The sequence below is a fragment of the Neohortaea acidophila genome, assembly GCF_010093505.1.
Source record: "Neohortaea acidophila strain CBS 113389 unplaced genomic scaffold BDY17scaffold_5, whole genome shotgun sequence".
NCBI lineage: Eukaryota > Fungi > Ascomycota > Dothideomycetes > Mycosphaerellales > Teratosphaeriaceae > Neohortaea > Neohortaea acidophila.
This window is the reverse complement of record NW_022985514.1, coordinates 1,626,563-1,650,647: the sequence shown is the minus strand read 5'-3', so window position 1 is coordinate 1,650,647 and position 24,085 is coordinate 1,626,563. Positions and strand designations below refer to the sequence as shown.

The window sequence follows — 24,085 nt, the reverse complement described above, 5'->3', positions numbered from 1 at the left end:
ATTTCTTGTATTCGTTCAGATCCGCCATCAGTTGACAGTTACATGTTTTATGCCTCTATCGAAGTTGCCCTCATTATTGTCGTTCATCGACATCGATGCATCTATGCTAGGATGGATGTCCCTGATGATGAGTCAGCGGAATGAATGCCCGAAGCCGGCTAGCGTCCTCCATCTGCACTTGAACTTCCTTCACATCTAATGAACATCTCAACACCGCCATCACCACTCCATCGCCTCCAGCATCTTCATCACCGGCCATCATGGCGTTTCCGGGCATGGGAGGCATGGGCGCCGGTCAGGGCGGTGCAGATGCCCAAAGAATGCAGGAGCAGCAAATGGTGAAATACGTACGAACCGCAACTGCTCGGACGCCCCATGCAACCTACTAACTGCAACTCAGATGCAAGCCGCAATGGAATCGTGTCCCAGCAAACTCGTCCTCGCCGGCGGCATGGGATTCGGACTCGGCGGCCTGTTCGGTGTCTTCATGGCGAGCATGCGCTACGACACTCCCCTCTCCGCTGGAATGCCGGGCGGCGTAGGGAGTCAAATCACCGACATGCCGGTGCGCGAGCAGCTGCGCATCGGCTTCAAAGACATGGGCCGCAGCGCGTACTCTACCGCAAAGAATTTCGGCTATATCGGTGCCGTGTTCGCTGGTTCGGAATGCGCGATCGAAGGCCTGAGGGCGAAGAATGATCTCGCGAATGGAGTGGCGGCTGGATGCTTCACTGGGGGATTTCTGGCGAGGAATGCTGGGCCGCAGGCTATGGCGTTTGGATGTGCGGGGTTTGCGGCCTTTTCGGCGGCTATTGATGCTTACATGCGAATGCCGAGTGATGATCGGGCGTCGGACCCTATTATATGAGTCTTTCGCCTGAAGTATGATCGGACAAGTGGCAGACCCGGCGACAGCTGCAGAGGGAAGCAGGCACGAACACCACCGGGAGCTATCCACCAAACACCCACTAAACCATTACTCAACGTCGCCAGCTGGTCCGGCAGACAGGACGCTCGGGATGGCTCCGTGAGCGAGTTGGCCGATCCCTCCGGCCTTCTGTGCTGGAATACTCGAGTAGCACTCATGGGTGCATACTGGCATTGACACTCAACTCTTCACACAAGCGACTGCGCCAGCCGGTCTAAACCGAGACTTTCTGTCAGCCTTGTGTCTTCGGCTCTGCCAAGTGGATGAGCTGCTTTCTAGACACAGAACCTAAAGTCTCGTCTCTGAATATGACATCGTGTATAATTATTTCAAAAGCAGTATTGGCACTCACAATTCCAGTTTCCTCAATACCTGTCGCTCCAATGTCGAAATTAGACCGCTAATAACTACAAGCACTACTAAAAAGATCTGCACATCGTGCAGCACCGAAGTCGGATTATCAAAAGAGCACGCAAAAAGCGGACTTCTTGCCGATAACGTAGCTCCCCTCCACATACTTCCGCCTCAACACCACGGGAACAACTTTCTTTTTTCCTTCAGTCGCCATGCTATAGATTATGTCCATTCTCCTCCGCTATCTAGAATGGTTTGGCCTCCGAGCCATCCACGAAACCGGGCGCAACGCCTACCTCATCCTCGCAGCGCGATGCCTGCGAATGACAGCGCACGGCGCCATCTCACTCATACTCGGTACGCGGAGCACCACGCCATTCGCTCGAACCATTCGTCCAATCTTGCACACAACGCTGACGATGAAGCAGCACTCTTCCTCTCCGCGCTGGAATTCTCAGACTACCAAATCGGCCTCTTCCTCACGCTGACGCTGCTCGGTGATGTCTTCCTCGGCGGCCTGCTGACGCTCATAGCGGACCGCACGGGCAGACGCAATGTGTTGATTGGCGGGTCGATGTTGATGGTCACGAGCGGGCTTACGTTTGCTTTTGTGAGCAATTTCTGGGTGCTGTTGGTTGCGGCGGTTGTGGGGGTGGTGAGTGCTACGGGCGGGGACTTTGGGCCGTTTCGATCGATTGAGGAGTATGTTCTGCACCACTTTACTCTTGCTATGGGATGCAATGTTGACGAGCAGTGATCTAGGTCTATTCTCTCCCACTTGACAACCCCGAGGACGCGAGCAGAGGTACTATCATGGTACGTGTCGACCTCTATCTTCGGCTCCGCCCTCGGCAGCGAGCTCTCCGGCCGCATCATCCACGCCCTGCAAAACCGCGGCTGGGAGCTCATAGACGCCTACCACGCCCTCTTTCTCGGCTACGTCCTAATGGGCACGCTAAACGCCACGCTCTCCTTCCTCCTTACGGACGCCTGCGAAATCCAGCTCAAGCCAGACGACACCACCTACTCGCAAGTGCCGCAAGAGGAACTCGAGCAGGCTGCCGCGACGCCAAATCCGCCTGAGAATCTGGGCCCGTTGCAAGCGATGCCTTTGTCTCCTGCTAAGCACAACTGGCTGCGGAGGGGTTGGAAAGGCTTGTCGAGTCGCCTGTCGCAGATTTCCGCTCCGACGCGGAAGATTATGTACAAGTTGTGGTTTTTGCTGGCTATTGACTCGCTTGCGGATGGTATGGTGCCGTTTTCGTTGACGAATTACTATATGGAGGAGAAGTTTCATCCGACCAAGTCGAGTTTGGGGGATATCAATGGCATTGCATATGTGGGTGGCTTTCATCCGGAAATTTGGATTTGAATTCCATGCTGACAACGAGACAGCTTCTAGGAGCCGTGGCTACGGTGTTCGCCGGGCCTTTGGCACGCAAGATTGGTCTGATCAATACGATGGGTTCGTTATCTACCATTACCTTGTGCCCCCATCAGCAGTCTACTGACTCCATCCAGTCTTCACACACGTCCCATCCTCAGCCGCCGTGCTCGTTTTTCCCTTCCCTCCGACTTTCTGGCTCACCGTCGTCCTCCTCTTCATCCGAGCAGGGCTCAACAGCCTCGACCAAGCGCCACGCTCCGCCTTCATAGCAGCCGTAGTGAAAGCCGACGAGCGCACAGCCGTAATGGGCATCACAGCGGTGGTGCGCACCCTAGCCGCCGCCACCGGCCCCTCAGTCACAGGTTTCTTAGCCGGAAGTAACAGATTCTGGATCGCTTTCGTAGTAGCTGGAGTATGTCGGCTGGTCTACGATTTCGGGCTGTACGCTTTGTTCATCAACACGAAGCTGTATCAGCATGAGGGCGGCGCGGCGGTCGATCCGGCTGCTAATGCGGCGCCGCGGCTGAGTGATGTGGAGATGGAGTTGGAGAGTTTGGCGGACAGCGATGAGGGTTCTGATGAGAGTCCGGGGAAGAAGAGTACGACGGAGGAGTCGTCTGCGGCTAGTAAGAGTCCGCGTTTGATGCCGAGGGATGAGCAGCAGCAGCAACGAGTGCGGAGGAGGTCGCCTTCGCCGTTGGCCAAGATGCATACGTGATGACGAGAAGCATGAGGTGGTATAGAGTTAGAAGTCAAAAGTGTCCAGCGTTTTGCATACCAGTCGGATTTTAGTCACGAGCGCCTTTCAACGCATCCATCGCGTCGCTCAGCTCGTCTCGATACACAATGACATTTCCGGTCCTCGTGGTACTCAAATAGCTCATGGTGAACACCTCGCTGGTCCGGTGGGCCATATGATCTCTCAGCCGGCTCGCAACGCCACAGACGATGCCGGTGCTTTCGAGGGGAAGCTGTTCGAGGTCGAGCGTGATGGCCACCTGCTCCGGCCCGTCTTTGCCTACAAGCAGGTCTTCTCCATCGTTGTGAAAGTAAGTTAGCAGTCGAGTGTCGAGTGTCAAAGACATTGACTCCAAGTTGGTGAGAGTGATGGCGAGGAAGGCCGGGGGAGGATGCGAGGTGAGACACTTGGCGAGGCCGAGCTGCAGATTGTCTTTGGCGTTGTTGTTTGCGACTGCAATCGCCGTGCTGTCCTTCACGCCGGCGCACGTCACGAGCTCGATGTGCTCATCCACGCTCGGCGTAATGTCGTGTCGCTGTAGCATGGCGAACGTCTGGGTCTGAAGCTCGGCAACAGTGGTGGGCGTCGGGGCGGGAGAGGTGGGAAACAGGTCAAAGGCGAACTTAGTGATTTGCGGACTCAAGTGCCCGGAGTTTGTCATGTGTCCCGCATCGCCGTGAGAGTCGTCGCTCTCGAAGACGAAGCCTTGGTCTTCTAGGGCGCGGATGACTGTGCGTCGGGCGGAGAAGGGGACGAGGATAAAGTCGGCGTAGTAGCTGGTAATGAAGAAGATGGAGATGCCTGCGAGGGCTAGGGGACTCGTTAGGTCGAGGACGCGTTGGCCGGCATCGAGACCTTCCCCTGAGATCAGCACAGCAGCGTATTGTTCCGAGCTGATGGACACTAAGCTCCGTAATTTCGAGTTCAGACCGGCGAGCAGTGGCATGAAGAGGGTCTCGGCTTCATGCTCCGGACAGACGACGGTGCATGCGTTGGTTGTGATGGAGATGTGGACGAAGGGATGCCAGAACAGCCATGGCCTCTTCGGTTCATGTGGAGTTCCATCCGCGTTCTGGCGGGTGTTGTGAAGGATGAGTTGAAGAATTGGCCGCACGAATAGCGGATAGATGTCTAATGGCAGGTGGATGAGAACAAGTCGGGTATCCTGAGGACATGGTCAGTGCCGGTAGTCAGTGTCAGGGGCCGCGGACTGACGAGAAAGCTGAGCTGAGCGTTGAGGAGCGTGGCGGGCTGCTCTAGCGGTGACTCCATTCACGAGGCTGCGCTCACATGTTCTGGGAGACTGTCGAGCAAGAGGTAGTGGAGAAATGGGAGAGAGGAATGAAACAACAAGAATTTGGGGGAAGAGCTAAGAGTTGAACAGAAGTGAAAGACTCACACAAGCTGTGATTACGGAACGTAATGAGATACCTAAGTTGCTTATCAGCGTCGGACGCGCCTGCGACGGTCACATGCCGACGAGACGCGATCTGTGGAAGGTCGGAGAGACAGGAGTGACATGCGCTGTTCGTCGACAAGCCCTTCTGTGCTGCACGAGGCCCGCGAATCTGGGCTGCAGGCGGGAGATGGTGGGGAGAAATGATCGGCGCCGAGCAGCAGTGCCTCCTCAAGGTACTCCTGGGTTCCGAGTGATGACTTGCAGCTGCGTGGGATGGATGGTTGCATCCTGCGGGCCGCCGCCACCTCCTCCGTCGCGATGGTGGAGTGGAGCGTGGAGGCCGTCCTATTGCCGACATCGGAGTTCGATCACTCGTCCAACGCGATGAATGACCTGGCGAAACGACAGTGACTCAGATCGCGAAGCTGCATCTCGAAGACATCGTAAGGCAAATGTAGTTGCTGTCGATGAAAACGTTCATGCTCGTCTCCGCGGTGGTCAAAGCTCGGTCGCTGCCTGCCTGCCTGCCTGCCGACCCGACTTCTCTTCCAGGTTCTTCTCTTCTTCTCCCTGCGACGTACATTGAGACAGCACGCCTTGATGGATGCTGTTTGGGTGCCTCGCACAGTCTCGTGGTGTTTGTCCTTCACAGACAACACCTGTGGATCAATGACAGCCTGTTTGCTCTCCGTCCGCTGTCTTTCCGCATGTCTCAAATCATTTCTTATGTGTCACCCTGCCGCTTGCTGTCTTCACTGTGTCCCAAACATCTCCTTACATATTTCCATTGCTGCTGTCTGCTTGTCCTTTCCTTCTTCTCTTCCATCTCTCAAACACAAGTATATCTCTTTACCCAAATCTTATATACTCTTCATGTCTCTACCAGCCTTTTCACCGAGCCCACGAGCTCGGCGCCTATCACAACAAAGACTTTGGTCATCCTTTGTGCCGAAGTCGACACGGACAAGCCCTCCGCCTCCCAAGGTCTGTCGTACTCGGGAGCGAATTTCCACAACACAAAGAAATGGAAATTCGCTCCCGAGTGCCTATACAAATGGTGAATGCCATGGATTGCCCGCTGGAACTGCTTTTCTTTTGCTTCACATATCGCCATTCACAGTACTGCAGTCATAAACTATCGGCATTCACATTCTCTTCGGTCACCGTTGGAGCAGTATTATATTCTCTTCCTTTTACTCTATACACACTACATCGGCATACAACATACAACAGTAAACATGGCGAACGGAGCGCAGGAACCGTACCAGTGCCGTGCTACCCAGACGACACCTCGTTGGCATCTCCTGGCCGCCGACAAGAACGAACCTCTCGCAATCGATATCGAATTCGTGGACTGGAAGCTGAAGGCGAACCCAGAGAGCAAATTCAGACATCGCCTTGGGAGAGTCGCCCTGACCAACACCCGGGGGCAGACCATCTACGATGTCTACGTCAACTACCCGTACAACGAGCGCGTCCGCCGCCTGTTACCGCCTCCTGTCTTCGGCGTGCTGCGCGAAGATCTCATGATCCGCAACGGCGCCAAAGAGTCGAAGGAGGTGTTGAAGAATCTGGGGAACATCATCCACGGCCGCACCATCGTCGGCCACGGGATGACGCAAGACTTGACGACGATGGATGAGAAGATCTGGGACCGTGCTAGCACAATCGTCGACACGCAGCACCTCTATGGCCAGGTCAAGCTCAGCAGCCTGGCCGCGGAGTTCTTGGATGATGGCATTCAGAAAACCTTCCACGACCCGTCTGAGGACGCGAGCGCAACCATGGGACTGTATCTCCTCAAACACCCGTATCAAGGCCGCAACGGTTTCAAAGACGCAGCGCCTACCGTCAATAATGCCAACGGGGTGAAGGATTCCAGCGAGGCCACCAATTCTCCAGAGTCAAAGGAGGATTCCGTTGTTGGCAACTCGTCCCCCAAGGGGAAGGAAAATGCGCTCCAGGAAAGCACGACAAGCGCCGAGATCGAGACAGCCTTGGCCCAGCTCGCCTTGGAAGTGGGAGACCAGTCCGGCAAGCAGAGGAAGAAAGGCAAGAAGGGGTGGAAGCCTTTTCCGTTGTAAAGTTGGCTTTGAGGAGAGTTGGTTGTTGTTGAGATGCTCATAGAGGTCGAAGGAGTGATCAGGACGTTCAAAAGCGAAATGGAAGGGTCAAGGGATCAGCGAGTGTGAGGTCATGTTCAGGATCGAATTAGTCCTCACAATAGATAGAACTGTCATCAAACGAGTCAAAAGCACCTCCTAACTGACCCCAACAAGCCACTGACCATTGATATCAAGTCCATCGATTGAAAGATGAAGGGATCCGGCAACAATAACCACATCGTATTGGCTGAGTCGCGCTGATCAATACTCGTTGCGACCGTATCTACGACGTCTTCGCAAAGTACCCATACAACGAGGAAGAAAAGCTCCTGTTGCCCATCTCCAGACCCTCATCACCGGCCGCCCCATCGTTGGCCACGGCATGACCAACGATCGCAAGGCTGTCCCCTCGGAGATCTGGCAAGTGGCCAGCAAGATTATCGACACCCAGGGCATTTACGGGCAAAAGGGGCTCAGGAAGCTCGCCGAATCAGAGCTGGGTATGGAGATCCAGACGGAAGACCATGACCCGCTGGAAGACGCGCAGGCGACGATGCGGTTGTATCTCCTCAACCACCCCTACAACGGCCGCACCAGCTTCCAGGACCCGGAGCCGGCAGTCAACGAGACCGCCGCGGCGAGAGGCTCCCCCAAGGCGGACTCTGCTGTCGCGAAAGACTCTCCCGAGGCAAAGCCCACCGCGGCCGTAGAGGACACTCTCAGCGCCGACATCGAGACGGGCCTGGGTCAGCTCGCGCTGAGCGAGGCGGAGCTCCAGCCCAGCAAGGAAGGGGGAAAGGGCAAGAAGCCGCGGAAGCCTATTTTTTGGTAGGGCTGGCTTTTCAGACTGGTCGAATGCGGGCATAGGGATGTTGGCTTGCATTAGCTCTCGCACTCAATAGTACTGTTTTCAAATGAATCAAAAGAACAACCCATCCCATCTTAACACCCATCTAAGCCCCGGTAGCACCCGCAGCCTTCCACTTCTCATGCAACTTCTTCTGCGCCTCCCACTGCTTCTTGAGCGTCTTGCTCCGACTCTTCGTAACATCATTCCCCTCCGCGTCCTTCGTGGGCAGCCCCTCATCATTCCAAGCACTATACTCGCTCGTCCTGAACATCTGCAGGGGGTCCAACTTACCCTTCTCCAGCCGTTCTTTGTCCGCAGCCTCCTTATCCGCCTTCGCATTGTCCTTCTGCGCCGATTTGGAAGCCTTCTCCGCGGCCTTGGCTTCGCGCTCCTGCCTTTCTTGCCGCAGAGAAGCGGACAAAGGCCGCACGAGGGCCGGCTGTCCTTCGCGATCTTCGAGGTAGATGCCCAGATTCCAGAGGACGGTGTCGCGCACCTGGTCGCAGGCGGCGAGGTACTCCTTCGGCGCGGCGCCTTGCTTATGTAGGCCCACAATCTTGCGCTGGAAGTCGGCGTTGGCGTTTGCGTAGATTTGATTCGCGGTGTAGGTGGTGTCTTTGTCCTCCATGCGCCCTAGAGCGGGAAGGTTGATGTCTTTCTGGATGGCTTGGTCGCGCACTTTGTCGCGCAGCTGGGCGAGGGGGTAGATGAAAGGTTTGGCCTCGTCTGGGATGTCGATGCCGGACCAGCCGATTTGACCTGCTCGTGGTGATTCGGAGTCGAGGCCGAACATTTGCACCATATCGGAGACCCAGCGGCTGATTTCCAGTGCTGTGCCCAGCGGGACAAATTTCTCGGAGTTGAAAGCGGTGATGAGCCTAGAGATAGAGTCCATGGCGGATGAAGTATCGAACGAGTCGCAGATGGCGTTGCGGAAGTCGAGTTTGGCCTTCTGGAAGTCTTTGCTGATGGTAGCAGTCGAGCCGTTTACCTGTGCAGTGCCATTTGGCTCGATGCTTCCATTACTTCCCTCCCTTTGCTGCATGTCCTGCACTTTGATGAAGAAGTTCGAGACCCTCTCCTCCCACGATGTTGCCGCTTTGATCATGCCCGGCTCAATCTCGATTCCACTATGCCAGGATCCAAGGAGCAGGACGATGCGCAATCCGCGGGCAGTCCAGCCTTGCTGCAAAGCCTCTCGAATGGTGGTGAAGTTTTTCAAACTTTTGCTCATCTTGCTTCCCTGAATGTGCAAATGCCCGGTGTGGAAGAAGTAGTTGACCCAGCCGTCGCTCTCATGTCCCTTGCCGTTGACGCAGAAATGTGCCTCAGACTGCGCCAACTCGTTGTCGTGGTGTGGGAAAGCGAGATCAATTCCACCAGAGTGGATGTCGAAGTGGTGACCCAGCACATCAGAAGCCATAGCACTGCACTCGATGTGCCAGCCAGGCCGGCCTTCACCCCACGGTGACGGCCACGACGGTTCACCCGGTCTTGAAGCCTTCCAGAGGGCGAAGTCGGCACCAGATCGCTTGAAGCCGGTCTTCTTGACGGAAAGGGAACCTTCCCCATCAGCTTGGAGTTCTTCGTCGTTGCGATTCTCCGGTTTCAGCCTGGCGTATGATCCCCCTGCCTTTTCCCATGCACCAATGTCGTAGTAGACGGAACCTTCATGCTCGTAAGCGAAGCCATTGTCCTGGATTCGTTTTACAAAGTCGACGATCTGAGGGCCGTATCTAACGGTGTGGTCAGCTACGATGAAACTTTCTGAATCTGCAGTTTTGTGACGTGGGAAGCGTCAACTTACTCTGTCACTCTGGTCACAACGTCGGGATACCGCACATTCAGTGCTCTCATATCCTCGAAGAACCGTTCTTCGTACCGCTTAGTGAGTTTTGTGAATATAGCATGATCATTACCACTGATGGTCGTTGACTCTTTGGAATCAATGTATGGCAAGAGCACCCCTGACGCTTTGACGGCAAATTGCTCGATGCTCGGCTGAGCCATTTGCTGCGCTTCGGCCGCAGATCTGGAAGTATTGAGATGCATCTTAATCTTGGCCTCCTTGTCTTTGTCCGCTTGAAGCTTCCTCTGCTCTTCCTCGCTATCAGGCTTGGCATGTAATATGCTCCCATACGTTCGCTCGCTCTCCGCCGCAAATGTCTCGGCAGTAGTCTCCTGGCTCAGCGAAGGCAGATTCTTCCTCAGATATGCATCGAACGCCTGCTTGGTGGTATCTCTGACTTCCGAGTTCACCTCTTGAAACCTCTGCAGCCATCGTGCGTAGAGGTATTGCTGCCGTGCCGCGAGGATGATCTTGTCGTCAACGTCGGTGATGTTCATTACGAATTTCACTTCGTAGCCCAGATAGTCGGTCAAGATGCGGCGCATGATGTCTGTCGTCACATACGTTCGAGCGTGGCCGAGATGGGAGTCATCGTAGACAGTCGGGCCACAGGCATACCAGCCTACTCTTCGGCCTTCGGGGTCGAGGGGGACAAACGGCTGCTTTGTCTTGCCCAGAGAGTTGTAGACATGCAATTTGGACGCCATGTTGGAAATGGCTGCGCGCTGGAGTCGGAAGGGTGGCACAAGCGGCGGGGGTGACCAGATATGAGGGGACGGAAACAGTCGTGAGAGGCGACTGAGCATTTATGAGGAGCGGAGGTGACGCATGCCAACGTGTGTCGTTTGTGCGGCGCATTCAGTCGGCCATTGACTCTTCATTCGAGCAAGGTCGACTAGCGTGGGAAAGAAGGCCCGTCCCGTCCCGCCCCGTCACGTTCTTCTCCCGCAAACCTTATGCCCCGTTTCATATGCACAATCGCAGAGCTTCAATGTCAACCGCGAAGCAGCAGCACCAAATCAACGTCTTGCCATTGCAAGCGCACCATGGCCCTCGAAGCGACCCATCCGCTCCCCACAGCGGAAGACTTCACACGACTATCCGAGCACCAACAAGAAACGCCCAACACCTTCTTCGGCGGCAAGCCAGTCCTCCACCTGCGCAGCCCAAACGCAAAGCTCAAAATCTCGAACGAGGACTTGACTGCTCAACCCGCGTTGGCGGCGCTGGGCGCCCCGGCTGCCATTCATGCTTCTACAATCGACGGAGTAGCAACGATCGAGAGTATCGATGTATGGGTTTCGTCAACGTGCGTTATTAACCACCTCTGTGACTGCGGAATTCAGCTAATCATCTTCATATGTGCATGCAGGTACCTCGCCCTCGTCTCGGCGCTAGAAACAACTTGCGTGCGCATACCCTACCAGACGATAACAGTGCACGCGCAAGAAGGCGACGCAGTCTTACTAGGCCTCAATCTGTCCGACTCCAACACGCCAAACGAAGACCTCGTCTTCATCCAGCTTCGCATCTTCCCCTCTACCATCGAATCCTTCGACCAGACCGCGCCAGGAGAACCAGACACCGCCTCTGGCGTCAACGGCACACATGCACCTAGTCCTTCGCAAGCGCTCTTCAAAGCCATTGCGGACTGTCAAGAATTGAATCCTGATCCCCCCGAGGAAGGGGACGAGGAGTACGATGAGACTGCGCCTGGAGCGACGGGGTGGATTACGAGTGAGAATATGCACGAGTTTATGGATGAGAATGGGGAGTTGCGGTTACCGGAGGGGATACCTGTTATTGGGGGAGAAGAAGAGCAGGACGCGGGAGGTCACGAGACTGACTCTCAGTTGCCCTTGGGACAAGGCGCGGGACGGACACGAACAGCAGACGAGGTCGATACGGCTGATGGGGCGGAGGAAGAGAGCAAATGGCAGCGCACCGGCTGAGATGTTGCTACACGAAGAAAATACGAAAAGAGGGATCCGTGAACATCATCAATACACATTGCCATTGGTGAAAGCAGTAAAGTTCACATCGACTACGACGAAATTACCTACACCCATCCCTCGACTCACGTATACAAGAACCCCTCCGAGTCATACAAACTCTTCGGTGTGTTCTGGATACTGCGAATGCCACTGCTCGGCACCGCCAGACTCTCCTTCCGCGGCGGCGTGGCATGCATCCTCGCCGGCGTGCCGCTGGACGCAATACCAATGGCCTGCTGACCATTCCAATACTTCTCGCCGTCCTCCCATACACCCCCCTTCTTCCCAGGCGTACCGGCATCTAACCCAGCCAGCGCCCCATCAAGCTTACTCTCCATCCTCTCATGGACATTCTCATGCACCTCTGCTCCACTCCTCGCCTGTCCCGCGCCGAATTGAAAATCAAACACCTCGCCCATCTCCGCCTGACTGGCATTCAACTCCGGGCTCCCAGCCCACGGCAGTAAAGGACTCGCCTCTCGGCCCAAACGCACGTATCGCCGGCTCTCTCGCTCGTTGTCCGCGTGGTCGATTTCGCTGTTCATGCGACGCAGCTGCATGGCGTTCTTCAGCACGCTTTGTGGCGGCTGCGAGCGCGGGCCGGTCGGGCTCGTGCGGTTGCCGCTGATTTGCAGGGGAGACGGAACGCAAGATTCTTTGATCCATTGGAGAGGAGGCGGGGGAGCGGCTTGAGTTTGGATCATCAAGCCTTGGCGCGACGCCGTGGTTCTGGGCGTTAGGTGGGCGTAGACTTCATCCTCGGCTGGAGGGAGGAGTACGGGTGCGCCGGGGAAGGTGACGTCGCCTGGCAGCTGGGCCATGATTGCGCTTGCGTTGGCTGAAGTCAGCTTCTCGGGGCTGATGCCAAAGACGGGCTCGAATTCGGACGGGCTGGTTTTGGGCGAGATGGGGGGTGTATCTGGTAGTTCACCACCGTAGGATTGCGGTCTGCTGCGGGGCGGTGAATTCTCATCCGTGCCCTCCTGAGTAGGCGAGGTCTTGATAAATGGGAATGACGCTGAGCTGCGGTCCTGTTGCGATCGGCTCCATTGCGGGCTCTCTGGGTCATATGTCTCGTTACTCATTGCGTTTAGCCCTGGCGGACTCGAAGAGATACCGAGATCTGAAGACGGTCGCATCACGAACGGCGACGAACTAGTGTCGTCATATGTGTCCGTCGATGGTCGCGACAAGTAAAACTCAGGGATTGGCTGACTCAATTGCGTCGTGGACGCCGCGGCGCGCACCGGACTCGGGAATGAAGGGATGCTGCCCATCGAAGAGCGCGTGCCGGCCGAGAGCTGCAAATCTGAGCCCTGAGAGTGCATGCCTTGTTCGTGCATCACGTTCCACAGGGACAATGTAGGCGAGCTAGGCGTCAGCGAGGCTTGAGAAGGCTGCAGACGCAGATTCGGGGCGAACGACGCTGTGCTCGGCGGGCGAGACAGGCGCTGATTTGATACAAAGACCATGCCGGGCTGCGTTGCGCTTTCATCGCCATCGGCTGATTCCTCTTCGATTCCGTGGGTGATACTCGGGCTGGTGGAGCGACTCGGTGGTGGTCCGAGGATTTGAGGGGTCAGGGTGGAAATACGGACACAATTCTGTCTTCGGTGTCCCTTTCTTGCGTTCGGGCTCCCTTTCAGTGCAGACGGCTTTTGAAGCGGTTGATTGTCCCATTGGAAAGGATTGCTATTCCGGTTCGAATCTTGCGTTGCGTCAGACCCTTGTCGTGAAGGCACGCCCGTGTTTCCGCTGATGTCGCGTAGGACGCCGCCCTTTTTGCGCTCTGCTGGGGATCCCGAGGCGGATACGGAGGTTCTGTTGTGTTTGCGCGGGGTGATGACTTTACGCACGCTGGAAGACGCAAGAGAATTTGAAGAGGACACGCGGCTGATGCTGACTTGGTCGGCGGTGCCGATCTCTGCACTGGAGACACGCCTTTGTTGACCGTCTGCGGTTAGGCTGCCCGAAGAGAATCGTTGACTGGCTAAGCTTCCTGCACTGTATCGAGCCATGTTGTTTCGAATTGACGATAGCTGGCCATGCGCTTGTGAGCTGTGCCATTGATTGGTGGCTGCGCTGTCGTCGTCTGTACCGACGCCCTGGATTTGCGCAGTGCCCATAGAGTCCTTTCGTTCCGGGAACACCAGGACAGGCGAAGTGGCTAGCACCGAGCTGTGCACCGACCCGTGGCTGGAGGTAGACAGTCGCTGAATGCAGAGGCCTTGGGCAGCGGGGTCTTGCTTGGTGGCATCGTGAGGGCTGATGACAGGCAGCGGAGGTACAGGACCAGAGGGCGGGCGGCTTGGTGGAGCAGCACCCATACTGACCGAGCGTCGACTCCGCTTGTTAGACGGACTGCCAAAGACGTCTTCATCGGGAACCGCAGACATGGATCCCGATCTCATCCGGTGTTGAGACTTGCTGTGGTCGTCATTTGCGATGCCTGCTCCGTATCGACCGGGCGAGCGGATGGCAAAGGAGGGCAGAACGTTTGGCTTGGGACTCTCCGGGCAGACAAAAACATCGTCCTCATTCGATTTGTGCATGTTGTAGCCTTTGCTTTTCGTAGGTGTCGACTTGTTCCCATCAGCCTGTGTAAGCACTCGATCCGGGGCAGGCGAATCCGTTGGCCGAGACCTCGGGCTCTCCAGGATGGCGGTCAGACGCTTGAATCGCGTGAGAGGAATGCCTTTGTGTCGGAACTTCTTCGGCAAACCGATAGAATCCCTCTTGCGTCTGGTGGAGCGCGCAGGCGGGTCTGGCTGATTCACACTCTCGTCCGATGTCAACGCATCCCAGCCCGCTCTCGACTGCAACGGGAGGATCAAGCTTCTTCTCAACGCGCTCACTGGCCGAGCGACCTCTTGCGTCTGTTGTATGTGCAGCGCCTCTTCCACTTCCATAGCCTCGACCAGGCGCTTGTGCTCCGCTCGTTTTCGGACGGTCAAGATCGCCACGAAAATGAGACCGAGGATGAAGGCTCCACCGACTCCGAGTCCCACGCCCAAGTATGTTGCCGAGTGAGAGAAGGAGGCAGCGTTGCTCGAAGCAGCGCTGCCTGGCGCCTGACCAACACTGCCAGCATTTTGCCTGGCGTTCAACCGGGCTCTGCTGAGGGAGTGTGGTGCGTCGTCGAAGCTGACCGTCAGTTGTCCCGAGGGGGCCATGTTGTGTGGAGCTCAGATCCCTGGATGTCGTAAGTTCACAACCCTTGTCGCGCCGGCATTGTCGCTAGTAATGGAGCCTGTTGTCTGCCACTACCGCGCCGTGCAGTCGAGTATTCGTCCGTGAGCGTCGACCTCACTATGCGGACTGCCGTATGCTCATTATACAGCGACGGCCCGTCATGTTGTGAGTTTGGCCGGCGATGGCATGCAGGCGGTCGCCATGGTCGGGGGGAACTGGAATGTGACGGGCCCGAGAAGGTGGGCAGGCCTCTGTCCTCATTTCCCCCCAGGGACTCTGCCTATATTTATTGCGTCCAATTTCGGCACGAAGGTAAATAAACAGCTGTCTGGATAGAAATTCTCCGAGACGTTCAGTCGGTCATTGCTGTCCGCCCAAGCGAGGTGCCAGTGCTATTAAGCGAGGAGGACTTGTTGAAGGGACAACATGCTTCTTCGCGGGCACGAGGTGTCGCGTGACGAAGATGGGATTGGAGGTGACGAGGCATGATAGATGAGGAGATGTCTGGACGCACCTACCGTTGAGTGCTTGAGGTTGGATGCGTGGGAGGAGAGTAGCACGAGAAGGAGTGAGCACGCGTCTCGTCACGGCTACTCAACGGTCGCCTTGGCCAACCGGGTAGAAGACGAGATGCATCCTCCGTTTTCAACCGTCTGTATTCACATGCTGTGCATGGGCGAAGGATAGAGATGTCTGACTATAGCGAGGGAAGATGGAGCGGAGGTTAGAGCCCCCCACGCCTTCATGTCGTCGAAGAGAGTTTGTCATCAAAAGTCCGAGCGTCAACGATTGCAACATCACCTTACGTCGACACCTCATCCCGGCGGAGTCCCCGTATTCACAGACAATCCCGACATCAAAAAAGCGAAAGGGACATAATCAAACAGCCCCTCCATTGACATCCAAATTTCTACTCGCCCATTGCAGTCATGGTTCGCGGCCCAGCGCAAGCGGCCGCTCCACAGCCGATGATGGCCAAGGAAGAAGCCCCCGAGGATAGCGCGATGAAAAACGGCTTGTTCCGAGAGAACAATACGCTTCCTCCAGGCGAGACTCGGATTGGAGCGTTGTTCAGTCTCAAGCACAAGACTGCCGTTGTGTCGGGCTCTGACCGTGGCATTGGGTTGTCCGTCGCCCAAGGCTTTGCGGAAGCGGGGGCGAACGTGGCCATTTGGTATCATAGTAATAAGGATGCATTGAAGCGGGCGGAGGAGATTGAGGAGAAGTATGGAGTCAAGTGTAGGTTGTCGCTTAAACACTACCTTGTCACCGTGGTTAGACGCTGACAGGTGATGGCTCTCTAGGCAAGGCGTACCAAGTCGATGCCACCGACTTCGACAACGTTCGCAAAGTCCTGCACAAGACCATCCACGATCTGGGCGGGCGGTTGGACGTCTTCGTAGCCAACGCCGGCATCCCCTGGACTCAAGGCCGCATGATCGACGGCGAGCTGTCTCACTACCGAGCCGTCGTTTCCACCGACCTCGACAGCGTCTTCTACACAGCGAAGGCGGCGGGCGAAGTCTTCAGGTCGCAATACGAGTCGGGCGTCGATGCGTTTGGCGAGAAATTGCAGCACTATAGCTATGGCAGTTTCATCGCCACATCGAGTATGAGCGGGCACATTGCAAATATTCCTCAACTGCAGGCTGCGGTAAGTGTCTGGGCATCGCCCATCTCCATGTCTCCATTCGAATCACAAGCTGATATCGAGTACAGTACAACGCGGCCAAAGCAGGCGTACGCCATCTCTGCAAATCGCTCGCGGTGGAGTGGGTGAAGTTCGCTCGTGCCAACTCCATCAGTCCCGGCTACATCGCCACCGAGATCTCCGACTTCGTCCCGCCGGCCACCAAAGCCATCTGGCGGTCGAAGATTCCCATGGGTCGCGAAGGGCAGCCGGCGGAGCTGAAGGGCGCGTATCTGTATCTTGCGTCGGATGCCAGCTCGTACACCACCGGGTGTGATATCATTGCCGATGGTGGATACACCTCCGTATAATAGAAAAGCGTCGGTCCCGTTCTTCCCATTCGTTCGCTGTGGTGTTGTAGATCTCGGTCGTCCCTCACTCACTCACTCACTCCCCAGACTGCTACTGTGCCATCGCCACCAGCGCTAGCCAGTTGCTTGCGCATCTGGTTCCAGGCCACAGCACTGACGACGCTCTTCTTCGTCGCCTCTTTCGCCTCTTCTCCCTCCATATGCCACAGTTCCTCCTTCAGCTCCCCACTCAACACATCCCAAACACACACCTTCCCATTCTCCGCTCCACTAACCGCATACGCATCCGCCATAGCCAGCGTAGACCGCACGCGATACGTGTCATTCTTGAACCCCGTGTGCTCAAACGTCTGCAAACACTTCCCCTGCGTGCGATCCATCAGACGCAGCTTGTTATCCAGCGTCGACACCAGATAGCTGTCCCCAGCCTTCGCAGGCGTCACAGCCGTCACACTCGCCCCCAGCACATCCACATCCACGCATCCCAGAGCCAGGTCGTAAACCCTGACTTTCCCATCCACACTCCCCGCATAAATCTCCCCGCCCACAACGCGCACACAACTAACGGAATCCCTCGCCTCCGCAAATGTCACAATCGCCTTCTCACTCCGGCTCCGCAAATCCCACACCTTGACCGTCCCATCAAAACTCCCACTAACAACCACACTCTCCCCCGCGCCACCGGAATCCTCCCCGCCAAAACAAACAGCATTCACCCGCCCCGCATGCCCGCCAAACCGCCGCGTAGTCTGCGCGGTGCTGACATCCCAGAGAAACACGAGCTTGTCGCCGCCCACGCTCGCGAAGCGCGAATTGTCGGCGCTCACGGCGAGGTCGAGCACTTCGTACCCGTGCGCTGCGTAGGTTTGGATGAGCGGGCGTTTGGTCGACGTGGGGTTGTAGAGCCGGATTTGCCGGTCCGCGCTGCCTGTGAGGAGGAATTGCCCCGTGCCGGAGGAGTAGGTGAGGGCGTGGATTGGGCTGTTGGTTGGGGGTTGCAGGGTTGTGAGGCGGGTTGTTGGGAAGGCAGGGGCGGTGGACATTTTGCGGGAGGCGATTACATTTTCTTGTTTTGCTTTAGAGGATGAGGGCGGGTGGTGAGGGTGTTGGTAGTTGGATGGGGAAAGTTTCATGATGGTATTTGGATGACATAAAAGTGAAGTCGCGCTGGAATTTATCGACCACGAGGCTTCGACCTCTTGGTTACACGCTACCTAAGGTACTCACATAGTACAGATCTCATCAGGACTACACTGCTCAAATAGTCATCCAAGTGAAGCGAAGCAAACAGCACAGACATCTTCAAATATACTCCACCAAGACAGCCGTCCGATAAAAGCCACGCACCGGCTGGATATACCACTGATTATCATTATGCTGATCAACAACCGATACCCCACTCGTCGTCCCCGGTGTCGTCTGCTCACACATCAACCGACACCCCCCGTCCGCAGGCGACCCGCTCAGAGCGCATTTGGTGTTTGGATTATGGATCTTGCCGAACTGCAGCACAGTGCCCATGGGGAGCGTCTTATGTGTAACCGAGTAGGCGAAATGGCCGACCTGATATTGCCGTTCTCCGGGCGCTTTGGCGACCGTGAGGATGGTGTTGTTCGTGAGCGTGTACTCGTACTCGGTGGTGTTCGCGGCGTCGAAGTACGAGTTACAGAAGGTGTAAGGGATTTGGCAGGTGCCGCCGAGGGTGAGGTACATGTCCACGGCGGTGGCCCAGAGGCGAAAGGTGCCATTGGAGGGACAGCCTCGGACGGCGCTGGCTAGCGCAATGAAAGGCCCCAGGGCGAAGACGATCAGATTGCAGAGGAGGGGCATTGTGGAAGAGGTGAATGACGATACCAATGATGAGTAGACTGGTCAAGCAACACGGGCGAGGAAGGCTGAGTATCTATATGTTATGCGGTCGGCTACCGAGCGCTAGGTAAGTTATGTGCGTGCCATCCTGCAGTTGGGATCGCTACCACAGCGACCAAAAGGATGGCAAACCCTATTCCAACCGCGTATGCAGTAGGTCGGATGGTGAAGATGTCCAAGCTTCCCGTTGATCAGCAAATCGCATTAAACGTACTGAAAAGCATACAACTCGCGGCTAGTCTGCTCACGGGACGATATCTACATGCACTCGCGCCTGGCAGACCGCGAGATCAGCATCCAATGCAGATTGGATGCCGAGATATCGCTTGCTGCCCGTCCATCCAGGTTCACCTCTTCGTTTGGGGTTGCCACGCGCTCATCACATCTCCATCTAACGCCTTCCAGTCCTGCTCAGGCTGCCCTGCAGACCCTCGACTTCCGCCTCGAGCTGCTTGATGACCGCGTGGCTTTGCTCCAAGTCCTTGTTCAATCGATCCCGCTCGGAAATCAGCTTCTGCTCCCACTGTCGGAATCGCGTCTCCTCCTTTTTGACTTCGTCCGTGAACCTCTTCCTCAATTGCTCCTCCTCTTCCTTGAACTTGGGGTTGTCCAGCTTTCGGGGCCGGGCCTCGCCAAACTTCCTCGTCTCCATTTGCTGCGCGCGGTAGGCCTCGTAATGGTTCTCCTCCGTGGTGTGGATGAGATCGAGCATGTGTGTGCGGATGAGGATGGCGCGCAGCTTCTTGAAGTCGCAGTGCTCCTCGTTCTCCACCTCGGCGACACCCCAGGCGTATTGGCGGCCCTTGACTTGACGACCGTCGGCCGTGGAAACGTCACGCTCGCTGCCGATCACGGAGAAGGGCATGGCGGCGATGAGGCTTCGGGCGTGCTGAAGGCCGGCCTCATCGTCTTCTTCGAGGGGAGGTGTGTAGATTTTGATGCCCTGGGCTTCAATGACGGTGCGGATCTGGGCGGTGTTAGTATTGGTGTTGGACTGACTGGACTGAGGATGAAGAGTTTCACTTACGCGTTGCTTGAACTTGGCAAGGTCCGCTGGGCTAAGAGTGTCTGCCTTTGCGACCACGGGGATGAGGTTGACACGCGTGCACAGACGCTTCATGACCTCAATGTCCAAAGGCTTCAAGGTGTGGCCGGTGGGACGGATGAAGTACAGACATGCGTGCACGCGCAAGTCAATCTTCTCCGTTCGGCGGGGCTGCTGCTCCTGCAGCATGTAGCTCTCGTGCTGGTCATCGAGGAACTCGATGATGGGCTGCCAGCTATCGCGGTTGTTCACGTAGTCGCCGAAGCCTGGGGTGTCGATGACAGTGAGTCGGACCTTGAAGAACTTCTCCTCGAGCTCCGCCTTGGTGATTTCGATCTCGACGGTCTTGTCCACCTGCTTGGCGTGACGGCGGCGATGATCGGCGTAGTTCTTGATGGTCGTGGAGAAGAGGGTGTTGATGAAGGTGGTCTTTCCCAGGCCGGACTCGCCTGCAACCATGATGGTGAAGGCAGCACCTCTCTTCGCGACAATCTTGTGGCGCTGGTTGGGAAGCTAGAGGGTGAGGCATCAGCGATGGCCCTATGCCACAATCGCGGGCTGTGTTTCAACGTACATTGGCAATGCCAATCGGGCCTCCTGCTTCCGCCATGTCTTTGATGATGCAGCGCGAGCGCTCTTCTACGGGAGGAGTGGGTGCGGGAGGAAGGGAGTGCTCGGGATTGATTGCTAGATCCCTGTCGCGCAGTCTGTCAGTGCCAATGTAAACTCGGGCTGCAGCCATTGTCGAGCGGGTTTGCTTCAAAAGCTTCTGAAGCCATCAGAGAGGGGGTTGTCGTACCGAGAATTAAGATGTGGATGGATCCGGGGAGCTGTTGACAAGCGCGACCAAGTTCACAGCAAGCGCAATGCGATGGGTGATGGTGTTGCAGTCGTGAGGGTGAATTTTTGCAGCAGCGTTGACCCTGAGGAAGTCGTCTCCTTTCTTTGAGAAACGAAGTGGTCGGTGCGCCGACGCATGCGACGGACCAATCGGACGGCTTGGCGGGTCCCGCGGCGACCGTTGCAGGAACCTTAAAGTGGTGGATCTGCCACATGCGGCTCTGCGTCTATAATTTTTTGACCTCTCGACATCGACAGATCTTGGAGCGGCTTACGAACGCCCAGCGACAACCAGCAGCTGGAAAGGAATTCAAAAGACACTTGATGATTATGGCGTAAACGGTTCAAGATGAAGACGGATTTCAAGGTGCGCTCCATCTCTAATCTACTGCTCGTGGAAAGTCACTTACACCATGGCCACAGTTCTCCAACCTGCTTGGAACGGTCTACCGCCAGGGGAACCTGGTCTATACCTCCGATGGAACTTGTCTAATTTCACCCGTCGGAAACAGAGTCACGGTGTTTGACCTGGTCAACAACACATCCCACACATTGCCACTGGCCCATCGGACAAATGTTGCGCAGATAGCTCTGCATCCCCGGGGACAACTATTACTCACGGTAGATGAGCAAGGCCATGCGATTCTCAGTCACTTTACTCGACGGATAGTACTGTACCACTTCTCGCTCAAAGCTCGGGTGAGCGCATTGCTCTTCTCACCATGTGGGAAGTTTTTCGCTGTCGCACTCGGCAGGAAGATTGAGGTGTGGAAGACCCCTTCGACCCCGGGCTCATCAGACTCTCCCGAAGGGAACGAAGGAGGCCTCGAGTTTGCTCCTTTCGTGCGCTACAGACAGTATGTCGGACATCATGATGAAGTTCAGAACATCGAGTGGAGCAGCGATTCTCGTTTCTTTCTATCCGCAAGCAAGGACTTGACCGCGCGAATATGGAGCTTGGATCCAGAGGTCGGCTTCACCCCCACTGTCCTAGCTGGACACAGGACGGCTGTATATGCCGCCTGGTTCAGCGAAGATCAAGAAACCATCTACACCGTCTCCAAGGATGGTGCACTCTTCCAATGGCAGTATCTGCCCCCTGCCGGTGCCGATCCGGATAATATCTCCGCGGACGATGAACGCTGGCGAATAAACGAGCGATACTACTTTTATCAGTCACAAGATCACGCGCACCTCACCACCGCCGCCTTCCACGCCGCCACCAATCTATTGGTGACGGGATTCTCCAACGGCCTCTTCATGATACACGAGCTTCCCTCCTTCTCCGAAATCCACAAATTGTCCATCTCCGCCTCTCAAATCTCTACCGTGTCCATCTCACCTGATGGCTTGTGGCTCGCCTTCGGCGCATCCACGCTCGGACAGCTCCTGGTGTGGGAATGGCAATCCGAATCCTACATCCTCAAACAACAAGGCCATTTCGATAATCTCAACGCACTCACGTACAGTCCCAGCGGCGATCGCATCATCACCACTTCCGACGACGGAAAAGTGAAAGTGTGGGATGCGGCTTCGGGCTTCTGCATCGTCACATTCACCGAACACACCTCGGGCGTGACAGCCTGCGAATTCGCAAAGAGAGGAAATGTCCTCTTCACGGCTAGTTTGGACGGTAGCGTGAGAGCTTTCGACTTGATCCGATATCGATGCTTCCGCACCTTCACCGCAACCAAACGATTATCCTTCTCGTCCATCGCGGTAGATCCTTCCGGCGAGGTCGTGGCAGCTGGAAGTCTGGATGACTTCGACATCCACCTCTGGTCCGTGCAGACGGGACAATTACTCGACCAGCTAGCAGGACACGAGGGACCGGTGTCGAGCCTCGCTTTCGCTCCAAATGGCACGAGTCTGGTGTCTGGATCTTGGGATCGCACGGTCAGGATTTGGTCGGTGTTTGCACGCACGCAGACTTCAGAGCCCCTTCAACTGCAAGCAGATGTGCTTTCCCTGGCTGTCAGACCGGACAGCAAACAAATCACCGTTTCGACTCTTGACGGACAGCTTACGTTTTGGTCCGTGAGCGAAGGCACTCAAGAGTCTGGCATGGATGGGCGAAGAGACGTGAGCGGCGGCCGGAAGATCTCCGATCGGAGGACCGCTGCGAACGTAGCGGGCACGAAGAGCTTCAACACTCTGACCTACAGCGCCGACGGCAGTGTTGTGCTCGCTGCGGGGCTGTCAAAGTACATCTGCCTGTACGCGGTGGAGACCGGCGTCCTGCTACAGAAGTACACAGTCTCCGTCAATCTGTCTCTGGAAGGCACGCAAGAGTTCTTGAACTCCCGCATGCTGACCGAGGGCGGGCCTCAAGGTCTCCTCGACGAACAAGGAGAAGCATCCGATTTGGAAGATCGCATCGACAAGTCTCTTCCTGGATCCAAACGAGGGGACGCAGCGCAACGCAAAACCGCACCAGAAGTCCGAGTGGCCGGCGTCGCCTTTTCCCCCACTGGCCGCGCTTTCTGCGCCGCATCCACAGAAGGCTTGCTCATCTACAGCCTGGACGCAGGCGTGCAATTCGACCCCTTCGACCTCGACATCGACGTCACGGCCGAAAGCACCCTTGACGCCCTCGCGCAGCACGAATACCTCAAAGCATTAGTCATGTCCTTCCGCCTCGACTCGCCCAAACTCACCACGCACATCTACCGCTCCATCCCCGTCTCGGACATCCGGCTTGTAGTCCGCGACGTGCCGGAGGTATATCTCGAGCGACTGATTGGGCACGTGGCGAAGGAAGCAGACACGAGTCCGCGGATGGAGTTGAATTTGCTTTGGACGGAATGTTTGCTGAAGGTGCATGGGAGGGTGCTGAAGGAGAGGCAGCGGGATTTTGCGGAGGTGGTGAGGTTGTTGCAGCGGGCGGTGGGCAGGATGCAGGGGGAGATTATGAAGTTGGCGGATTCGAACGCGCATGCTGTGGAGTTTTTGCTTGCACAGTCGAGGACGGGGAGCCATGGCGGAGGAGAGTCGAGATTAATGTCAGGGGTAGAGGAAAGGAAAGAGGATGGGGAGGACGGGCAGTGGATTGGGTTGGATTGAGAGCTCGCCCGATCGCGTAGGAGATACCCTGCTAGCTGGATGGCCTTTATCATGTGCCCAAGGTAGACGACAGGGACCCCAGCGACTACCATTATCAGCGAGGTTTCCCAGCCCAGCCTCGCCACGATGAAGATATCAGGATGACTGGCGTGCATGCGTAGACTTGGCTTGAGTGATGGTGGCAAGAGACTAGGATCATCTCTCCATCGCTACATTACATGTACACATGGTCAAGGATAGGGAGATTTCGCGGTAACGTGTCAGGGCTTCTTCGTGTATGGAAGAGCTCATTCCTGCCATTGGACGCGGGGAACGTGGAGTGGAGGGTTCATGCAACAACTCCACCTCCAGGCCAAGCACTGGTGACAGCCGTTGGGCAGGATTCGAGCTCCATCCCGCTTTATGTTCGCGTTGCGCTGAGCTCTGGGAGGGGCGGTGGGCTGTCGACATGGCGAACACACTCTTGCTCT

General features: G+C 56.3%; 13 protein-coding genes across 13 annotated transcripts; 7 read left to right on the top strand and 6 right to left on the bottom strand.

The window, feature by feature from the left end:
• The first annotated feature begins 54 nt into the window (after positions 1-54).
• BDY17DRAFT_297793 (TIM22 protein) lies at positions 55-1,306 on the top strand. The gene is made up of 2 exons (XM_033733652.1): positions 55-347; positions 401-1,306. Exons 1-2 carry the CDS (start codon positions 261-263, stop codon positions 866-868), a joined length of 555 nt encoding a protein of 184 aa, XP_033590231.1. The 5' UTR covers positions 55-260; the 3' UTR covers positions 869-1,306.
• Positions 1,307-1,506: 200 nt separating this feature from the next.
• BDY17DRAFT_250364 (major facilitator superfamily domain-containing protein) lies at positions 1,507-3,387 on the top strand (the record flags this gene model as incomplete). The annotated part of the gene is made up of 5 exons (XM_033731054.1): positions 1,507-1,639; positions 1,711-1,984; positions 2,045-2,621; positions 2,678-2,747; positions 2,804-3,387. 5 exons carry the CDS (start codon positions 1,507-1,509, stop codon positions 3,385-3,387), a joined length of 1,638 nt encoding a protein of 545 aa, XP_033590230.1.
• Positions 3,388-3,422: 35 nt separating this feature from the next.
• BDY17DRAFT_151689 (uncharacterized protein) lies at positions 3,423-4,780 on the bottom strand. The gene is made up of 2 exons (XM_033729634.1): positions 4,624-4,780; positions 3,423-4,573 (listed from the first exon to the last, which is right to left on the bottom strand). Exons 1-2 carry the CDS (start codon positions 4,678-4,680, stop codon positions 3,458-3,460), a joined length of 1,173 nt encoding a protein of 390 aa, XP_033590229.1. The 5' UTR covers positions 4,681-4,780; the 3' UTR covers positions 3,423-3,457.
• A 1,265-nt stretch (positions 4,781-6,045) lies between these two features.
• BDY17DRAFT_324375 (uncharacterized protein) lies at positions 6,046-6,891 on the top strand (the record flags this gene model as incomplete). The annotated part of the gene is made up of 1 exon (XM_033737179.1): positions 6,046-6,891. One exon carries the CDS (start codon positions 6,046-6,048, stop codon positions 6,889-6,891), a length of 846 nt encoding a protein of 281 aa, XP_033590228.1.
• Positions 6,892-7,294: 403 nt separating this feature from the next.
• BDY17DRAFT_324374 (uncharacterized protein) lies at positions 7,295-7,744 on the top strand (the record flags this gene model as incomplete). The annotated part of the gene is made up of 1 exon (XM_033737178.1): positions 7,295-7,744. The coding sequence occupies one exon, from the start codon at positions 7,295-7,297 to the stop codon at positions 7,742-7,744; it is 450 nt and encodes a 149-aa protein (XP_033590227.1).
• Positions 7,745-7,865: 121 nt separating this feature from the next.
• BDY17DRAFT_316928 (tRNA synthetases class I (C) catalytic domain-containing protein) lies at positions 7,866-10,318 on the bottom strand (the record flags this gene model as incomplete). Its single annotated transcript, XM_033736046.1, has 2 exons — positions 7,866-9,498; positions 9,570-10,318. 2 exons carry the CDS (start codon positions 10,316-10,318, stop codon positions 7,866-7,868), a joined length of 2,382 nt encoding a protein of 793 aa, XP_033590226.1.
• A 339-nt stretch (positions 10,319-10,657) lies between these two features.
• BDY17DRAFT_324372 (uncharacterized protein) lies at positions 10,658-11,563 on the top strand (the record flags this gene model as incomplete). Its single annotated transcript, XM_033737177.1, has 2 exons — positions 10,658-10,920; positions 10,984-11,563. The coding sequence occupies 2 exons, from the start codon at positions 10,658-10,660 to the stop codon at positions 11,561-11,563; spliced, it is 843 nt and encodes a 280-aa protein (XP_033590225.1).
• Positions 11,564-11,688: 125 nt separating this feature from the next.
• On the bottom strand, positions 11,689-14,778 carry BDY17DRAFT_310619 (uncharacterized protein; the record flags this gene model as incomplete). The annotated part of the gene is made up of 1 exon (XM_033735458.1): positions 11,689-14,778. The coding sequence occupies one exon, from the start codon at positions 14,776-14,778 to the stop codon at positions 11,689-11,691; it is 3,090 nt and encodes a 1,029-aa protein (XP_033590224.1).
• Positions 14,779-15,768: 990 nt separating this feature from the next.
• BDY17DRAFT_316927 (uncharacterized protein) lies at positions 15,769-16,798 on the top strand (the record flags this gene model as incomplete). Its single annotated transcript, XM_033736045.1, has 3 exons — positions 15,769-16,036; positions 16,102-16,451; positions 16,517-16,798. The coding sequence occupies 3 exons, from the start codon at positions 15,769-15,771 to the stop codon at positions 16,796-16,798; spliced, it is 900 nt and encodes a 299-aa protein (XP_033590223.1).
• A 68-nt stretch (positions 16,799-16,866) lies between these two features.
• BDY17DRAFT_324369 (WD40-repeat-containing domain protein) lies at positions 16,867-17,841 on the bottom strand (the record flags this gene model as incomplete). Its single annotated transcript, XM_033737176.1, has 1 exon — positions 16,867-17,841. The coding sequence occupies one exon, from the start codon at positions 17,839-17,841 to the stop codon at positions 16,867-16,869; it is 975 nt and encodes a 324-aa protein (XP_033590222.1).
• A 96-nt stretch (positions 17,842-17,937) lies between these two features.
• Positions 17,938-18,676, bottom strand: BDY17DRAFT_297780 (uncharacterized protein). The gene has a single exon (XM_033733651.1). The coding sequence runs from the start codon at positions 18,626-18,628 to the stop codon at positions 18,101-18,103; it is 528 nt and encodes a 175-aa protein (XP_033590221.1). The 5' UTR covers positions 18,629-18,676; the 3' UTR covers positions 17,938-18,100.
• A 2-nt stretch (positions 18,677-18,678) lies between these two features.
• Positions 18,679-20,642, bottom strand: BDY17DRAFT_297779 (cdc12 like protein). Its single transcript, XM_033733650.1, has 4 exons — positions 20,512-20,642; positions 20,287-20,407; positions 19,695-20,225; positions 18,679-19,634 (listed from the first exon to the last, which is right to left on the bottom strand). Exons 2-4 carry the CDS (start codon positions 20,320-20,322, stop codon positions 19,059-19,061), a joined length of 1,143 nt encoding a protein of 380 aa, XP_033590220.1. The 5' UTR covers positions 20,323-20,407; positions 20,512-20,642; the 3' UTR covers positions 18,679-19,058.
• A 153-nt stretch (positions 20,643-20,795) lies between these two features.
• BDY17DRAFT_266252 (WD40-repeat-containing domain protein) lies at positions 20,796-23,851 on the top strand. Its single transcript, XM_033731901.1, has 2 exons — positions 20,796-20,919; positions 20,976-23,851. The coding sequence occupies exons 1-2, from the start codon at positions 20,902-20,904 to the stop codon at positions 23,613-23,615; spliced, it is 2,658 nt and encodes an 885-aa protein (XP_033590219.1). The 5' UTR covers positions 20,796-20,901; the 3' UTR covers positions 23,616-23,851.
• Positions 23,852-24,085: the final 234 nt, after the last annotated feature.